General features: G+C 41.6%; 1 protein-coding gene across 1 annotated transcript in view; it reads right to left on the reverse strand.

Moving 5' to 3' along the window:
• EXOC4 (exocyst complex component 4) overlaps nt 1-19492 on the reverse strand; it is a gene marked incomplete at both ends in the record, with an annotated part of 415129 nt that overhangs the window by 216024 nt on the left and 179613 nt on the right. The window contains one exon of the mRNA XM_081999953.1: nt 3697-3793. Coding sequence (XP_081856079.1) covers nt 3697-3793 — 97 coding nt within the window. The remainder of the gene's footprint in view (nt 1-3696; nt 3794-19492) is intronic.

The raw sequence follows: 19492 nt of genomic DNA on the forward strand, positions 1-19492 counted from the left end.
ATACCCTCACGGCCTTAACACCCAATATCCAAACAACGTTCAACTGAGTCAGCATGAGCGGTGCTTTCGCGATTCAAAACACCATCATCCCCTCCGTCTCCGGTCCCTCCTGTTCCTCCCCCTGAAGCCTCAAGACTGCAGACATCTGTTCTTCAATTGTCTGGTAACAAACATACTCTATAAAGCATATGTAAAATGATTATTACCCTGAAGAGCCAAGTGCCTTTCAAATGCCAGCTGAAACAAATAAACAAACAAACCCCCAAAAATCCCCATCAAACAAATGTTACAACAGACATCACTCAGGCTGTTCAATATTCCACGACGTAAGGGCTTCGGTATTGGTCCCGCGCGTTTCCTTCCTCCAAGGGGAGATGGTAGTCCACAGCCCAGTAACACCAGCGCTTTCACGATCCAAGCAGATGCTGAGTAGCAGTGAAGGATGAAGAAAGCAGCTGGACTCTTTTGGTAACTTTTATACTTCGACACCTCCCGCAATATGTAATTAAGGAAAATCAGATGTGTATTCCTCTTCAATTTGTAAGTGCAATTAGTTTTCTTATGTAGTTAGTAAAACCTATTCCCAGGAATCATCTCTGCTAGAAAACCCACTTGCCTTCTAAAAATTCACCATTCATTTATTATGGGTGTGGTGGTGTCATTAAGTCCTGGTAATTAATCTGGGGCTTGGTGCGTCTCAATTGTCCTAGTGGAAATTAGGGACCTACATCCCAAACGACATAACACCTCGCTGTCCCTCTCTGGCTCTTGCTCTAAATGCATTCGAGGGAGGGAAGATTTTGAAAACCATTCGTATGTATTTTCTCTTACAGTCTCCACGGTTGTAAGAGTTTCTCTAAACAAACTTTCATTACTGGAGATATGGGGGTTAATTTACAGCCCCCGGAAAGCCTGCTGACTCTGTGATCTTTAAAAGGATCTGGCGCCAAGCTCAACATCAGTTTGTGAATAAAAAAGGATCCAACAAAAGGCTACTATAACCAGTAAACTTAACACTGTGATTGCACAACTCTGATGTGATAGACAATGACACTTTTCATATCAGTAGTACAAAAAAGAGAAATTCAGACTGATGAATACGAATTCTCTGGTTGCAACACTCCACCTAACATTGCTGTGCTGAATTACATTTTAAAGCCATCACTTCATGCAATGCGCAGGCTTTAAATCATCACACCGGTGTCTGGTTTCTCAGTCATCCAGTTCGCCTAATACTTTTAGAAGCACTCAGCTTCCTAATAAAATCAGCTAGCCCATACAGTGCTAAAACTTCTCTGTCAACGTATTTATGTGAACTTGATAAAAATAACAAAAAAAAACCCCTTTCTAAATAAAATACTTATCATTTTGAATTCAAAGCAAATTCATTGTAAGCCTGTACAAGCGACATCGATGAAAGAAGATTGAGGCAGGCCATAAAAAACCTCGACAACAAATGGAAAATAAAACAAGTGAAAGCTTCACACTTCTGCAGCAGTTACTTCCTTGAGAACTTGACACTTAATACAGTAATGTCTAGAAAAGGGCAATGAAGACCTAACCCACCAGGAATGCACGCATAGGATGATGTGCTAGAAATCATTGCAAATGTCACTATTTTGGCAAATGCGCCATATCCAGCATTTTGCAACCACAGCCAGCATCGCATAGCAAATTTTAACAGGAGTCAATGGGTAAAGCTGGTTTGCTGGTAGGACAGGTCATTGCTATTGACTCCCAGCAGGAACAGAATTTTCTGTAGGAAATTATCATCAGCAAAAGAAATCCAGTCCTACGGTCATCCCAGATATGCCACACCCCATGCATCATGCACGTGCCAAAGCTGAGGATCATGAGTTAAACCTATGATAGCAAGGACTGACGCATTTACTCTGTCGATCATTAAAGTAGGTAAAATCACATTTAAAAAGTTTCTAAAGTCTTCACCTACACCCAAACTCACCCCATTCTGCAGTAAGAAAAGGGTAAGCTGGGTCACGGAGTATTTTCTTTCTCTTCATGCAGTTATTGATGACCTACTCAATGCAAGGAAGTTAAGATGTTGCAGATGGTTGGCATGAAAAATATATTGTACTCAGATACCTTAATCTTCACGCAATTATTTTTTATGAAGCAAATTATTTCTACTGCCTATCTTGCAAGCTGGTAATGAAAGTGAAGTGTTTGTGAGAAGTGCTATTTAAAGCAGAGCACTCGTGTTTGACTCGGATGGCAAGAAAAGGGGGAAAAATTAAGCAGGAAGGCAAATAGAAAGAAAGAAGTATTTTCACCAGTTTCTAAATCAATGTGAAGTACCTCATCAATAAAAATAAGAGCATCACCACCTCACTCAGTGCTTGAAAGAAGCCTGTAAATTCATTAAAGATGAAGAGACTGAAGTCCATATCATAGCGGTTGTACCTTGAATAGCATATTGCATCTTAACCATTGTCCATCTTTTCTCATTAATAAAATGGCTGAAAGCTATAAATTATGCTCCAGCATAATTTTTAGCACATTTCTTCCACATTAAAAGAGAGGTTGAAACAAAATATGTTTATGAAATTATCCATTTCACTATGGGCATCTAGCAATAAATGAAGAGTGTACAATGTATGCAACCCTTCTCCCAAGGAAAGAACTGAAAAAACAGAACAAATTTTAGTATGTCCTCACAACAGGTGCTCTTCTGAAGATTATTCCAATACCTAGTGTCATGACATCAGAAATGTAAATTTGGAGGAAGTTACACACTTCCCCTCTGCATTTTTAAGTCCTGAGAAGTCACAAATGACCACATTTCTCAGCTACCGAGACAGCAGTTAGAATATTCCTTTGTCTGGGGATCAGATTCCAATTACTTTTTATGACTATTTTATTATAGCTTGTTTTTAGCGCTGGAGAAACATGCCCTGTTGCCTAAGTGACTCATGATGGTGAGTAATACAAACAGAGTCAAAGAGAGAAACGCTCTCTAAAGGTGCTAGCACTGAATAGGAAAGGACAAGTCTGACAATAAAGGAAAACTCTGCAAGGAAAAAGCAGAGGTGGAAGATTAACATGAACCAAGAAAAACAGATTATTTAGTTCTGGCAAAACTAAGAAGATGAACTGTTAGATTGCAAAGTAAAAAGGGCAAAATTAAAGTATCAGAGGTGAATGACTTGGTCAAAAGAGGCTTATTATAGACTTGCTCTGTTTTAAAGTTCCAGCAGTCCTTGATAAGCTGTGAATTTTGGAGTTTTTAGTAATTGGCACGGCACTTTAGATCAGGCATTTAGTTTGCAGTCCCTAGACCATACTTGTTTTATCAAAGAATGAACTTACCTTGCAGTTCATAAAGTATCCTTCTGACTTTTTAATAAGCATAATGAAAGTCGGCGATAAACAATTTGTGACAGGCTACAACTAAGCTTTCCCCAGCTTGGGTCAATAATAAATTACACTGTTCAATGAAAAGGGGTCACCCAGGCAAGCAATCCCACCTGGTGTACTAGTTAATTTTGAAAAAGATGAAAGAGCATCGCCAACAAGCTCAACTAGTGATTACTTTTTACACGTGTGCACAACAACTTTACAGAAGGCCAATTGCTGTGGGATATTATCTCAGAAGTGGCAATGTGCCCATAAAGAAACTAGGTTAATTCTACATATCCTAATTATTTGCACCCGTAGAAATATGTAGAAAGGTCTTACCTAAGGAGGGGATGAAAGATGATGGTAATGTTCCTGGCTCCTGGTTTGCAGACAAACTTGGATCCGCCACCTTCAATTAAGTTATCATCTGGTCCTCCTAGAAAGGAACATGAACCAAGTTGTCTAACAGAAACTGAACATCCCTTGATTTTTAGATAGTAAGTGATAATTAAACATTTAGGTCTGTCTGTAAATGCTTCATTCCTGGTGAAAGATCAGTAATTAACTCGAAGATACGTTCCTTTTATCCTCTTTCTGCTCAAAGTACTCCTAATACAATAGGAACAATAGAGACAGCATTTATACATCACTTTAGGCTCCTCTTTCCGAAGTTAGCGACAGTATTGCAGAAAGATTGATAAGCACAGGTCTCCTAGGGCACAGGACCCAGTTTCGACTGCAGAAAAGTTTCCCAGCCACATGAGATGAACTTCTCAGTTGGGTTAAATCCAATGCACTGCCCGGAGGTGCTAACACGACACCCATCACACAGATGAAAGGTGCCCAGATACCATTAAGAGACTTGAGCCTCATGGTTCTTCAAAGCATCACCCCACTGACAAATGGGGTCCTCCTGCCTGGAGTTTCAGTGGCTTTAGCAGCTTTTGGAACAGCTCAAAACCGAACAAATGGCTCTTAATTTGCATACGAGCACACACTTAAATTATCCTTTCTCAAAAGCACAAGGGCCCTCACCTTCTGCAATAAACACCCAAGGTCTTGTCTACGTGGCTAAGACGTATTTCGAAGCACACAATGCTTGGAGAGGGTTTTAAGAGCAGTGCTTCACTCAACTTTGCTTTTTCCATATTGCTGTATGGAAGGCTCCCGCACCTCTGACTGACGATGCCACCGTTCAATCCCTTGGGAGGTAGCTTGGTTTTGATTGCCAGTGACATGACAATTTAACTTATTTATTATATTTAACACTACCGGGTCTCTCAGGAGTCCACGTCCTACACAGAGTCTGGTGACTTCCTAGCAAAAATCTCTGTTGCCTGAGTTCCAGTTGCATACAAACGGGCTCTCAGCTACGTGAAAACTAAACTTGCGGAGTCTGGCACGCTCCTCGGCAGTAAACCAGCAGCTCAGGGACCGTAATTTATACACTTCAGACCAAGACTGAGGGACTCCGAGTGGCTTGAAAACACCCACCCGCATGTCATTACATCCGAACCAAAGTCACTTCCATAGGCAGCTCCTGACACTAAAACACTTTAAATTAGGATATTAAAAGAGACAAAAAGGGGGAGGGCAAACCTCAATTTCCCGAAACCCTTGCATTTCCTGATAGCAACAAAATCCACTTGTTACCCTTCCAGAAGAAAACATTTTTAGGAGAACAGGTCAGATGCCCCAGATATAAGCAAATGACAGCATCAGAAAAAAACTAATTCTGAAATTGGCAGCAATTTAGCACATAATCACCTGTATTTTGGTCGTACTCCCTTGTCACAAAGCACAGACCATCATCTTGCCGGTATCATCTGACAAATTACCCCATCAAGTGTGGTTTTCGGCTAAAAACCTCAAATAACCACAAATATGAACTCGAGCAAAGTCTGTATATCCCAAATTTTATCAAGTCCTTTTCATTTTGCATGTGAACTCTCCCTAATGATTGAATAATAATAAATACAGAACCCAATCACATTATTATGATAGCTTTATAGGCAGGAAAATGACAAAGTACTCGAAATCAAAACAACACCAGCAGATTACTGAATTTTTTGACCCTGACATCCGTGTGCCTTGAAACAAGAAGAAGAATGTCTCCAAATTGGAAAGAGCAAGAGGAGGAACACAACCAATGACTAAGTGACTCAGATCTCCTTTTCAAAGCGATGTTTATGTGCTTTAGGCCATTACCTGCAACCATTCTAAAAAAAACCCAAAAGTCTTCGATGACTGATTTAATCGACCCTCTTGTTAGCAACCTCACAGCAATGTCCAAGGACCAAGCAGGTCACCAGCGCCAGTTCTTCCATACCCTGAACGCTCCCACTGGGTCAGGAGTGTTTTGCACAAGAATTCACATCACTGATGTGGATTCAAAGATGCTGTTTCGGTGCGCCAGCAAAAGGGACAATATTCAATTCCCCGTGGATTGGGAAATCCATGCAAACTCTGGATATCTGCAGTCGCAGTATTTCCACAAGCTGACACAGCTCCCCACATGTGCCCTTAGGACATGAAGCTTCTTGATACCTGCTACACGAGCACTGGGCTCAAGAACTACAAAGCAGCAGCTGAGGACAGGGTTCATATGACTTTACTGATTGTAATTAGAAAAACAGGTAGCTCTTAAAAAAAAATAAAAGTTCAGGAATTTCATTTCACATTTTAAAAAGTTAACTTGCGCAATGTGACAGTTTAATCGCGGAAAAAAGAGGCGCAACTTCTAGGAAAAGACAATTATTCATTTCCTCTATTAATGTCAGACCCTGCATTTTCCAGTGGGGTCTGTGTCTTAACTGACTTGTTGAAGAATTTATCCAAGCATGAACTACTGAGGCATGAACTAGGAAATACAGGCTCAAATTAAGAAAGGGGTGTTATTCTTGTTACATCAAGTCACCCTGCACTAATCAATATTATTGACTGGGTTGAACTCCATAGCAAGGAATAAAACAATCTGTCTTATCTGCTTGGCCATATTATGCGAGATTTGAGAAGAACAGAACAGTGGCACTGAGAGAAAAATATGCTTTTACATCTTCTCCGCTCTTAGCTTTCAATTAATAATAATGAATGCTCTGCATGTAGGTGTAAGCTACGAGGAAAAGTAATTTTGTTTGTATTTAAATATTTTACCTTGAAAAAATACACGGAGATGTAAAATCTTATTCCTGATGATGCCTCATACATACCAACAACAACCCAGCATTGCAACAAGTTCTTTCTAATGCCAGCAGCCTGCACTGCACCTCTTCCCTCTACCTCTCTCAACGTTGCCATCGTACCTCTACGGACCCTGAACTAAGTTGCCGTAGCCCAACATCAGCACAGCTCCATTCCGGCACGGCCACAGTGCAGGAAAGCAAACGCTGCCGTTTACTGCAGTTCACAGGGCAGCAGTTTTGTTAGGGAGAAAAGCCCAAACTGGAGTAAGAGTTTATGATGCCTTTGCCTGGATATTCAAGTGGAAATTCAAGGGGAAATCTCTAGGGGGGGCTCTCCCTGACTACATCAAGGTCTGAAATGTGCATTCACATTGACCAGCCAACACGAGACCTCCACTGCAGACAACTCCTGGGCTGAAGACCCAACAGGCATCTCCAGAAAGATACACCATGAATATCCCTTCATCCTTATTGACTCCTACCAAGAGCATCTCTTGCAGGGGAGTGAATGGTCATTCATCCAATCTACAAAGAAACCGATACCAGGTAATTCCACAGAAAACAGGGAGGAGACAAAGGAAGAGTAGAAAAAATGTCCCCTCCCCCTTTTTTTTTTTAATCCTTATAAAGATGATTATTAGAGAGGCAGTTTGCACAGTCTCTCAAACAAAAGCTAAGCATGCAAATACTGTACTGCTGGCCTGTCCCGGACACATGCCACATCCACATGAGCAGATTCCAAGAGAAGAAAACTCTCCACCTCATTAAGGAAAAGGAGCTGTAAAGCCCAATTCCCAGTGAGCACTGAAGATCTTCAGCTGTGTTTAAGTGTTCAGCTTTATTGCCACGACAGCTCACTATACGAACTGACTGCAGGACCAACCATCCATGCTCGCTGACGTACATCGCCATGTACACAGCACTCCAATAACCATCTGGACCGAGCATACACCATTGCTTCAGCAATGCCATGCTACAGAAGTCTTTCATTTGGGTTGCACAGTTTGCTGTTGTCTTTTTGTTTGGGGTTTTTTTTGTTTGTTTTTTTAGTGTAAGGCAAGAAACTATAGTAGCCGCATTTTGTAGGCACTAGGAAAAAAACCCAAACTTTTACAGCCGTCAGAAAGTACTAATGCTGCAGTAGTTCCTTCTTAAGAGCACCAGCTTGCTGGTTTAACCTGTCTAGTAATAAATTACGAGAAACACGCACACAAAAAAAAAAGAAGTTTTGAGGTGAAGTGAAATTTGTCATAGAGTTAATGATACCCTCATGCTGTGCTAGCAATGAAGTGTGCCCACCTGAACACCGCTGCGAGCGGGAGTCAGAGCCGGGTCCATTAGTAACGCAGCTGAATTTCTGAAATGGAGCCTAAAATGTCATGTTTCAATATGAAAAAGCATTAGATTACCAAGAAAGCTAGAATCTGTGCACGCATTTGAAGTCTGAACAAACATTAAGAGTGCTTCAAATTTTCCATTCTGCCTAGGATTTTACAAATTTCAGTATTCGTCACGGATATCCCAGGTTTACTGCTAATGCCCTGCTATTCACATAAAGAGCGGGTCTCAGAAGGATGATGGCAAAATTTTCCAGAAGGGAAATTTTCTGGGACAAAAATGTTCCAGAAGGGACCTCTCAGAAAAACTGTGTGTTTCTTCTGCTGTGAAGTTACTCAGGTTCAAAGTTGTCCACCACAATTTGAGGTATATGTGGACTTTTCTCATTTACTCGGTATGGAAAACATGCTGAAGCACGTGACAGAAATGCTAAGTATTAGCATGATCCAGAAAGTGTCTTAGGGCGCTTTACAAATTCATTAAACGACTTGTCGGTATTCCTATACTTATTTTGTGTACTAAAACAGTAATGAAGACAAACCTTAAGTCAGATACACTCCCTCACATAAATCATGGCTCCTCATTTAAAGACAAAACCCTGGAACAGGCTGCAAGGAGCTTCCTGATCCGTAATGTTGCAATTAATGTGACGCTCATTACCTTCTATAACCAAGGACTGCCATGTCCACAGAAAAAACTTGATCCTAATTTGTAAAAAAAAAAAAAAAAAAGCTCACACTGAGACTTATTCTGCGATTTCCTCATTTATCGAGGTAAGTTCTCTACCACTACATAAAAAAAACAAACCCACAAAAAAACAGAGATGATAACAAGGTTTCTATTTCCTTTTCCTAGCATTTTTGAGGGGTTTTTTGGTGTGTTTTTTTGGGCGGGGCAGGGGGTGAGGGTTTTTGGGTTTTTGTTTGGGGTTTTCTTTTGTTTTGTGGGGGTTTTTTTGTTTTGTTTGTTTTAATTGAAACAATTTTCTCCATAAAGGTCCAAGATTTGTATGGACGTTTTTACTCTTCACAAGGGTAAAATCACACACGACACCCTCTCTCCATCTGTTCCTTGAAGGACATGAAGACATCAGAGAGGAGGTAGCTCAGCATTTCGTAAGAAGCTCCTTGCACCTTTTAAACAGTAAGCAATAAAGTATATTTTTTTTTAAACAATGTAAGGAAAGCTCTCGTCTCTAATAAGAGTACTTTCAAAAGGTGTGATTTCTTACGCTGTCACTTCAGAGCACCGTAACACATTACCTAATTGTTTTGGAGCTCTGTCTGTCTTAATGCATTTCATCCTCAGCCCAGATACACTTGAAATCGGATCAGACACAATAATTTTTCAGACACAAAGATACTTGGCTAATAAGTAAACCCCTTTCCAAAACATCCAGGAAATATTAATACAGCCTCGACGGAAACAGCTAGCACCCGAAAACAATGAGGACCACAGGCCAACCTCTGTTTGCTCTCATCCCCTCCCGAGCCTTGTGTTCGCACAGGATGACTTCATCCATCTCTGCCACTGCAAACTTTTTAGCTAAACAGGTTCCAGGCACGTAGGGAGCAATTCTTCGGCCCCTCTCTGTGATCAAAGCACCTTTCCTAGTGAGCCCCTTCGCGTTAATCTATGCAACCATAAAAAGAATAAAGAAACGGGCTTTGAAACCACAACAATCAAGCAATCAACACAGTTTGCAAATCAATGCCACCTTCTCCACTCTGAGCATCACAGCAAACTTGTAGGAGAAAAGGAACCAGTTTAGACGTTACGGTCCTTCCCCAAAGTTCTTGATTATGTGGAGAACAGCAGCATAGCTATTACTCGTATGCCATCTTCAAGGCATGGAAATACAATTTTTCATTGAGCATGGAAGGGAAGAAAGCAAAAGCTGCCCAAAGAGAGCAAAGCAGGTTACTATAAAGCAGAGCTCAAGAGAAAAGAGCGATTGATCTGTGCTATTAAAGAACAGTAACTATGGGGGGTTATACTGGAAGTCTCTCGCTTTTTCGTATTTCTGCACATTAGGACTCTTAGTCTTGCAACCGCACCCGCTTAAACAAAGCCACACACACAACACAAGCATTACGTCCTGTTTTACCATACCGATTCGCAGCAGTGATTCAACAGCAGTGCTGGCGTATTGGCATTGAAGTTCTTTTTATAAGAAACAGACATAATTGATTGTCTCGCAAATTCTTTGGCACATCTTGAATCAAACTTAATTGCATTCAGGCCATTTTCCAAACTGCTGTGAGATACCTGCTTTAGCAGAGCCCACATGGTGCAGCATATGCTCAAATGAAGGGTTCAGCCACCAGCTGTCCTGGCACCTCCTCTCCTTCAGCGTCAGACCTCAGCAGGGAAGAGGGAAGGGATGGGGAAGGATCTGGTCCGCTCTCCAGACCAGTCTCACCAGGGAACAAAGCACATCGGGGATCCAGCACCCTGCACCTAAAACTAGCTTTGGTGAGCGCTTCAAGCGCCTTGACCTTCGACAGGCAGCCCTATAAGCAGTGCGACACAATCTAGGTAGGTCTTCCCCGAAGCTGAGCAGGTTTATCCCAGTGAACAAATGTAATAGAACCCCAGAAGCATCCAGCCCTGTGTTTCAACCAGCCCGTGTTTTCAGGCTAGCTCCACAGAAAATAATAATTAAACTTCCAAATCCACACACCCTTCCTTTTGAACAAACACCAGCTTTGAAGACTTATACTTTTATTAAGAATACTGTTTGGCAGACAGCCGCGAAACATTGCGCGCTCCTGCCGGTGTGGGTCAACTCTGGGTTAATGCTTTTCTGTTTCTAAGTCGTGTTCGCTTCCCTTCTTGCTGGACTCCAATGAACCATGCACAGGAGCTGTTACGGATCTGCCAATGCAACTGGAACTGAAACTCAGCACTCCAAGTAAAGCAAAGGTTATTTATAAGTGAAATGATACACAATTCTTCTAGAAAGCCCTTCAAACACCAACCACTTTAGGTTTCCACTGACTAGACAAGAGAGATCTCATCTTCTACTGGCATCTGGTGGAATATTTTAGGCAGATTCTTGGTGGAATATTTTAGGCAGATTCTTCTGCCTACTCCTATGTAGCATGGATGTTCCCCCGGTCCTCTTCACTCACAAACTGCTACTGCAGTTTGGTGCAGACCACCACACAGTTGCTGTTTCTGGCAGTGACCTACCTGCCTGCTGACACAGCCCGTGGGGCTCCTATTCCCTCTCTCAACAGGAGGGAGAGCGGTGAGATGCACAAGACCAAAAAAAAAAAAAAAAAAATCCACGCGTCATCAGGATAGACAAGAATAAGCTCTGGCCAGTACTTGATTACTTCCTTGCTTGAGGGGAGAAGCGATTTAGCAAAGGTTTCTGACAGAGGAAAGATTGCATTTCTTGTTTGCTTCTCAATCACACGCTCTTTTTTTAATCATGGCAGCTGTGAATTTACCAGACCATCAGGAATCAGGGACTGATGTTTAAAAACACATAGGCACCCTACCTTCTACCAAAATCAGAGATGATGACATCGACACTACGAGAGACCCAAAACCAACGGGAATTAGGTGGCTAACTACTTGTAAAATACTGGCTGTCAGTCCCTGGGGCCAGGGCTCTGCAGTGGTAGGAAGGGAGCTCTGAGATGATTAACTGTCTCAATGGGTAGAAGACTGTTCCCAGCTTCTAGTTTGTCCATCACTTGTCACTGGCACTAAACTCTGCGCAGGAGATACCAACACTGCCGTAGCCAAGTACAGGTACACCCTAAATCCACATGGACTATACACTTCGATCTGTTCAGTTAGTTTGTAAATATTTTTCTTCTTTGACAGAGAGGTGGGGTGGGAATTAAGACAAAAAAGATGTGAAGTGGGGGAAGAAAGACAAGAAAGCTGACCTTTAAGGTTATAAAGTACATCGTATTTAATTCTGTAATATTTCCTTAAGTGAAAACAATTTCAGCAATTCTCCCAGAAGCAGCATTTGGCGTGATGCTCCCTAAGATGGGTTGCAGAGCAGCTTTCCAACTTATCAAGCTCTCACTGGAAAAACACAAATGTGCAGAAATTCAGGCAGGGCTCCTCACTGGTTCTCAGTTTGCTTCATGTTGTGCCAGGGGACTAGTACAGATCCAGGAGTCCAGAGCTTCCAAAACATGCACCAACCCTGTTTTGCTGTGGGGTTGGGACCATGTCAGTCACCACCATTATCTAAAAATCCCAGCTGAAGTCAAGTCTGATGGCTGGTCCATCACAAATCCCTTCCAGGTATAAAACTGGGAAAGAAGGAAAAAGAACTGCAGCTTGTGTTCAAGTCTGGAGACCACACACTTGGATTCAAACCCTGCTGAAGGAAAAATAATTTCCAAAAGCAGGCGAGGCAGTACTGCCACAAGTGGCCTCTCTGCTCAAAGGGAGCATAAGCACAAGTCCTACTCACCACGATGACAGCAGCATGGCACTTCGTTCTGTACAGGTGCAGAGTTCCCAGCCATGACAATACACATTGCTATCAAAATCTTAAAAATCAATCCAGAAACCAACAGGCAGCTGATGCAGATCATGCAACCCAGACTCCATATAAAAGTTTTTACTAGCGTTCAGCTGCAGATCTGGATCTAAGTCATGGGTCTAATATGGCCTCTCTGACCTTGATCAGGTTTCTGTGTTTCAGTTTCCCAAAAGGGGAATTGAAACAGTGACTCCAACCTTCCCTTAGTAAAGCTACTTTGAGAAACGCTGTAGACAAAAAGGAACAAAGGTTTTATTCACTGTTCTTAAATTTATGCTTAGACTTCAGCTTTCCATTTAACACAGAATATGGCTCCAGCTTACCACACTGACTGCACCATCTATTCTATTCACTGCCTGAAATTTCTGCCTGAAACAGCTTCTGCCACTTGCTTTTGAGCAACTGCCATTACCCTTCATTTACTACATAGCAGGACTCCAGTACAAGAAGCTGATTTGGATGCAGTCACATAGCTGGTGCACAGACATATTGTTCTGCTGATGTTCCCATGCCCAATCCTTTTACGCGCTCCTATACTGTCTTGTCTGAGATCCAACACCATATGCATTTAAATAAGTTGCTCTTTAATGTTTCAAAACCTGATTTATTAGTTGCTCACACTCCATCTGCCTTGAAAAACTGCAGTGTGCCTTCACTTTCACAGGCTGTACAAAAGGTTGAGGTTCAATTTGACTCTACTTTATCATTTGATCAGTGTGTCAGCCACATATGCAAAGTCTCCTTTCAGCTACAGAAATTGTTTAAAATGCATACTTTTCTTTCTCCTCCTTTTTTTTTCCCCCCAGGCCACACGACTCAGCAGCAGGCACTTTGATTAATGTATTTGTCAGCTTGCATATTTACTATTTTGTTGGTTTCCCTAAAACTACTGTGTACAGATGTAAGCTCTTCCAAAGCACGGCTGCAGGATAAATCCTTATCCGAAGCCAGAAAACATGCTAGAGCTAATGAACTGTGATTACTTACACACTACATTCACTTTTCAACTATCTTCTTCTCCAAGCTTTCTTTATCTTATGTTGCGTAGTGGCAAATGGCTCCTACCTGAATTTTTTTGTATTCCTGACATGTTTTCTATTCAGTTTTAATGTCAAAAGAAAAAACAAAAAACAGCAAATAGAGAAAGCAAGTGAAATAAGAGAGAGAGATTTCTTGACATACAGTCATTTACTGTTTCATATTCTTATAAACTGTTTAACTCTAAAACATCCCACATTTCATCTTCCTTTTTAGTATTTAAAAGCTCACGGCCATTTTAGATAAAGGAATCTGTAGTTACAGCAAGATCCATCTGGTGAGGCTGTAGGCTTGTGGCAAGACGTTGGACAAGGCTACGTCTCCACCCACACACTTCCGAGATGGGGCAGATTTGCTACGGCCCCGGTATGAAAAATAATGAAATAAACAGCGTAAAACATTGTATGGTCTTCTAGAAGAAGCACGCATCTGCGGAAATACAGAATTTTTTAACATGAGGACACAGGAAGGAAACTGAGGATTTAGAAACTGTGCACAGCTGGGACTACAGTAACCATCATGCTGTCCAAGAAAGCTGTCATCGACTTGTTTTCCACTTATTAATGAATGTATCAGTTCTAATGAAGATATATTTGCCAATCTTTTGACAAGTCTTGAAAATGTTACAAATCTGGAATGTAAAACAAGGCAAAATAAATCCTACTTGGTTATTCAACACTATGATGCCTCTATAAATTTATAGCAACAAAAGAATGTCCTTACTCCTCATCTGTGCATACACTAGTGTGAATTAATTCATTTTCCAGCAATATGCAGAATGATCCCTACTAATAAACATGGGTTTTCCCCAAGGGAACTGAAATGGATTGTCCATGCCAGTGCACAAAAGGCACAAAACAACTCCCTGCGCCAGCAGAAATTATCCGATTGCTCAGAGTAAGACCTGTCAGGCAGCATTTTTCAACCTGTTCATCCATAATCTCTTTTAGATGGGTTTCCCCACCTCCCTATCCTCCTTGCTTTGTTTTGTCTGAAATTCAATCAAAGATGAATTATACTTTAGAAAACAAGCAACACCATGGCTATTAAGTCACACTGAAAATTCTAGACCCCTGTGTTAATTTTGCTACAGCTTTTACTACTTGCATTTTAATGTAAAACTGCTTCCCCCTGGGGACTGCCACTGATATGGGCACGAAATCGCACGGGGCTGTAAGAGAACTCAAGAGCCAATAAAAAGGAGGGTAACTCAACCCGCAGTAGACATTAGCAATTGCAGGAAAATAGCCAGAACTTTAATCACAATTCTTTCAAACGCAGCCAGGGATTTAAAAATGCTGTTATTCTAGGATATGACCCTAATACAGTGCTTAATCAAAGCCACTGCTAGCACAAGAATAACCTGATGACTTTAATAAAACACAATTTCATAGGAGCCAATATGTCAGAATCACACTGTATCTAATATAACAAACTCTAGAAAGAAGAATGACCAGTCCTTTCCATATATGTTTCGGTACATTTCTGTAGACAGGATGCTTAAGATTTCTGCTGAGCAATGACCAAAAACTCCTCTGAGCTCTGTTTTACGGAAATTTCTTAGGAGAGCTCTTTAAATTATTTTTTCCTTTTTACTTGTTGCTACTACTGTGCAGGTACCAAGGATAAGAAAAGCTCAAAAGGTACAGGTTAAAAAAACAATTCAAGCACTAGCCATTTTCTTATTCAACATTCACAGGCTAAAAGGACAAACTTTTTAGCAGGGCCTGCTGCGACAAGACAAGGAGTAATGGTTTTAAATTAAAGAGGGCAGATTTAGACTATATGTAAGGAAGAAATTTTTGACAATGAGGGTGGTGAACTCCTGGCCCAGGTTGCCCAGAGAGGTGGTGGATGCCCCATCCCTGGAAACATCCCAGGTCAGGTTGGACGGGGCTCTGAGCAACCTGCTCTGGTTGAAGATGTCCCTGCTCATGGCAGGGGGGTGGGACTAGATGGCCTTGAAAGGGCCCTTCCAACCCAAACTGTTTTGTGATTCTATGAAAAGAGCCAAGATTTGAGTATTTCAATTTGGTAAGAGAAAAAGAAAAAAAGAATTTGTGGTTTCTGAAGATTAAGCAGGCTCTGTCAACAGGAGCTATCTAGCTCAGTAGAGTCTCACCTACATCTGAGAATACTATGTAATATAATTTCACAATTAAAAGAAATCTGCGCTCTTTTGTTCAACCACAAGAAGCAGAAGTGCACACAGTAGTACAGAGCAACTAGAAACAGCAAAAGCAAAAACTAAACTTGGCATCAAGTGCATACTTTAAAAGAAGGCAGAAGAACGGGCACAAACCCAAGTTATTCCTATGTCTCGAGTACACTCCCTAAGCGCAGAAGCTGCTTCTTGCAGTAACACCGAAAAGTCTGGACAACGTTATCTCCAAGCTGTGTCGTACCACCTAGAACTGCAGTCTGCAAATCCATCATTCTCTCTTTAAAAATAGATGTAAGCCATTCTGCATCTGAAAGGAGTACTCAGTTCAGAGGTCCCCCTCTGCTGTGGTCCTAACCTTTCAGCTTCAAACAGCCACAAAACTTACTTTGAAAACTACTGCTCATCAAGAAAAATCAGAAGCAGAAGCAGCCTTATCTGATGGAGGGAGTATCCAGAGAGCACTTCCCCCCTCCATTTTTCCCCTACAAGGGCTACTTACAGCTGAGGAAAGCAGCCAAACTACAACACAGGAAGAGAGTTGTGTTATTCGGGGCGACACTCAGCAATACAAAGGGTCCCACAACACAGGGAGAGGCTGCGGATCTAAACGGTTTCCCACCTCCCACTGAATTTTAAGATCTGTATCGTACTCTTACGGCAAGGCGCTGCGTTGTGGGGCACAAAGAAAGAAGTTATCGGCTGGCGCCGCGCAGCGCACAGGCTCCGATCCTCGGTATACGCCACACTCCAGCAGCCAAGAGCAAGCGAAGGAGCTCAACAAGCATGTGCTTGGCAATCGTGATGACCACCTATAAAACTAGATATGAATTAAAGCAGTAAGAGTATCGGCAAGAAGAGCAGTAAAAAATGGAAGGATTTAGGCATCAACATGATTCTTTGCCTCTCACCATCAGCTGATGGTGGGAAGGTTTTCCCCTCACTGCCAAAAAACCCAAAATATCCGTCATACTTGACCAGATGAAATATTAGGAGGAATCAAAATAAAGCTGGAAACCACTTGGTCTCAAGTGATGACCTCCTTCTAAAGCAAAATAGCTATATATTTTAAAGCAAAGCGAGCCATGCAATAACTGGTTAAAACTATAGCTTCGCCTGTAGAGCTATGATTGCAGCGGGGACTTTGGTTGTAGAGGATAAGACTCCCTAACATCCCCAACCGATATCAATGTGCTGGCAGAAAGCTGTGAATAGCTGTAATGCTGTAAACTCTGCCAGGAGACTGTTGCCCATTATCAGAACGCAACGTGACATGCCTTTCATGGGATCATTGCAGATGAAGGTGGAAAAATATCTACTCTGTTCCCCGGCGAATAAATGACAAAGCTTCCAACGCATTAGATGAGCTGGCTTGCTACGCTACCACTTAACTCAAAGGTCGCAGAAAAGAACAGTGAAGAGAAGCGGCTGAAATCCGAAAAACATCGTACAAGCATCCATTATTCTTAAAATAATGGGCTCCAGGAGCAAAATTGTCTCAGGTGCTACTTTTGACGTACTTAACATACCTTAAGCCAGACCTCTGAATAATCCGTTACTATTTTTACATCTCACTTATTACCACGTAACATCCTTTCCTAATGACAGTTTTAAATGTACCCATGTTCAAGGGACTATTGCTTCATTTTTTTTTTTGGCAATAGATCACATGTCCCAGTGCTACACACTTACACACTATAGCATAGCCTCCCTTTCCAACCATCTGCTTGTTGAACTAATTCAAACTATTACCAGTTTTACCTACAATAAAAGACACTCCAAGCTTCAGGGAGACAGCTACAGTTTCACCAGGGGAAGGGAAAAAAAAAGCAGCACAAAGAAGCTGGTCTAACAATGAGAGAAATGTCAAGAAATAGAAATGTCAAAACCCTTAGGGTGGAAAAAAAAAATAAATTCCAACTCCAGTTCATCTCCAAGAACTATATTTTGTAATGAAATTACACTCTATAGTCTCTCCTCAGGGAAAACCTGCTCCAGCTAATCAGACTGTTGTTTTTTTTAAAGTTCAAAACAAATGCAAGAATGTCTATGAAGCATCCATGCCCCAGCTGTCAAGAACTGCATTTAACTCTTCCCAAGCAAAAAGGATTGAACCTTGCCACCAAAACCTGCAAAATGGCTTGATATGGAAATAGTCAAAAATATCTCAAAGTTCTCCTCAATGCTTACCACTTACGGCATCTTTCCTCTGTTTTTTAAATCACTCTTCAAAATCCCCCCAACAGTTTGCTTAGCAAACCAAATACTCTCCTGAATCCTACAAAAGTCTTTGCAGTGCAACCATTTAGGACAGTGCTCCTCAACCAGCTCATGCTTCTTGCTAGTTTTTTTTTGTTTGTTTGTTTGTTTTAAATAAAAACCAAAACCCCATGCTTATTCACACCTAGGACAACTAGACACTGATTTACTGCTGTGATATTGAGGTGCTGATGTAAAACAAGGATGCAGTAGTTACTTTCCCATCCCTTGAAACACTTCACTCCGGATACCAACAGCGGGAGATCACCTTCATTTCAAGCGCTGTCAGATGCCTTCAGCACAGCTGGGATTCAAGGTGGCTGAAGCAGTCACGGCTTGTTCTGCAGTGGTATGGCCAAGAGGTAACACAACAGGAATTTTCACGAAGATGGACCCTTGGCTTTCCTTGCCACACACCAAAAGAGTAAAACAGAGGAGACATCCTGAGCGCTCTCAGGCACAAAATCTTCTGCTATCGCAGAATTACACACCTTCCAGATCTGCATCATAAGCAACAATACTATAAAAAGTCAAAACTCTTAGGAACAGCATGCATTTGCTCACTAGCCAGGTCATTTATACAAAATGCTATAGTCTTCCGTCACCTCATGCAATGAAATCCCTATAAAAGGCAAGATACTGTAGAAGTTGGTGTCAGCTCAACTGAAACGTATTTCTTTATAAGCATATCTGCATGGATGAGTTCATATAGATACTGCAGGAGGAAAAGGGTTATTAGCTCAGACACAGAAGCGTGCTAGGCAGGAACTTCCAGCATGGAGCAGGCATTGCCTCCAGCACCTCCGTCCATGGGCAGAGCGTACACCATCATCCGACTGCACTCATAAAGACCTATCTCTATTTTCCACGTATGCTCTTGAGAAAAGGGGCTTTAACAAAAGTAAGAACACTGCTTTTTAGACAGAAGTTTAGAACTTGTGTATTAAATTGGGTCTGTACAGAACAATGACGATAAAGCTTTCGGAGTTCAATGTCCCTCTTCTATGGCCAGGTGAGAAAACTGATCTTATTCTGTTGGCCAAAGGATCTTTCTGGCTTGCTTACTTTCTGCCTGGCAGTACTACCAAACCCAAATTCAAATAAGAAAACAATTTTTATTTCAGTACCTTTGTCAGTGGTACATGTCTATAACACAGGTAATCCATAAAGCAATAAAGAATTAAAGTCGTTCTTTCACAAATAAAAGCACTGACCACAAAAAGTAAATAAAATAAAATTCTAAATCAAGTAGGTGTAAGAATTTGCTTCCCCTTATTAAAGCAAGATGATACGATTGTTTACATATGTACTCCTAGTGCATCGGTCCTTGTAGCATTTGGGCTTTTGCAACAGAGGGAGCAAGATGCAGATTCAACACAGGGAGCAGAGCTGCTCATCAACGTATTCCAAAACCCAAACACACCCTGCAATGCGTCCAATCTTCTCTATCACAATTTCCTTTAAGACATTAAGGTCACCAATGAGCCTCTGAGATAACTCCAAATGGACCCCCTACAGATGCTGCAGCAGATCCAAGTGCGTTGCCTTTGGGGTCAGGCAAGCCTCTCCTCCCTTCCATTCCAACCCCCGAGACGTCTGTTTTTACCTGAAAAAGAGCCACAGCCTCTAATTTCAATG

Source organism: Phaethon aethereus, assembly GCF_964289735.1.
Source record: "Phaethon aethereus genome assembly, chromosome: 1".
Classification (NCBI taxonomy): Eukaryota; Metazoa; Chordata; class Aves; order Phaethontiformes; family Phaethontidae; genus Phaethon; species Phaethon aethereus.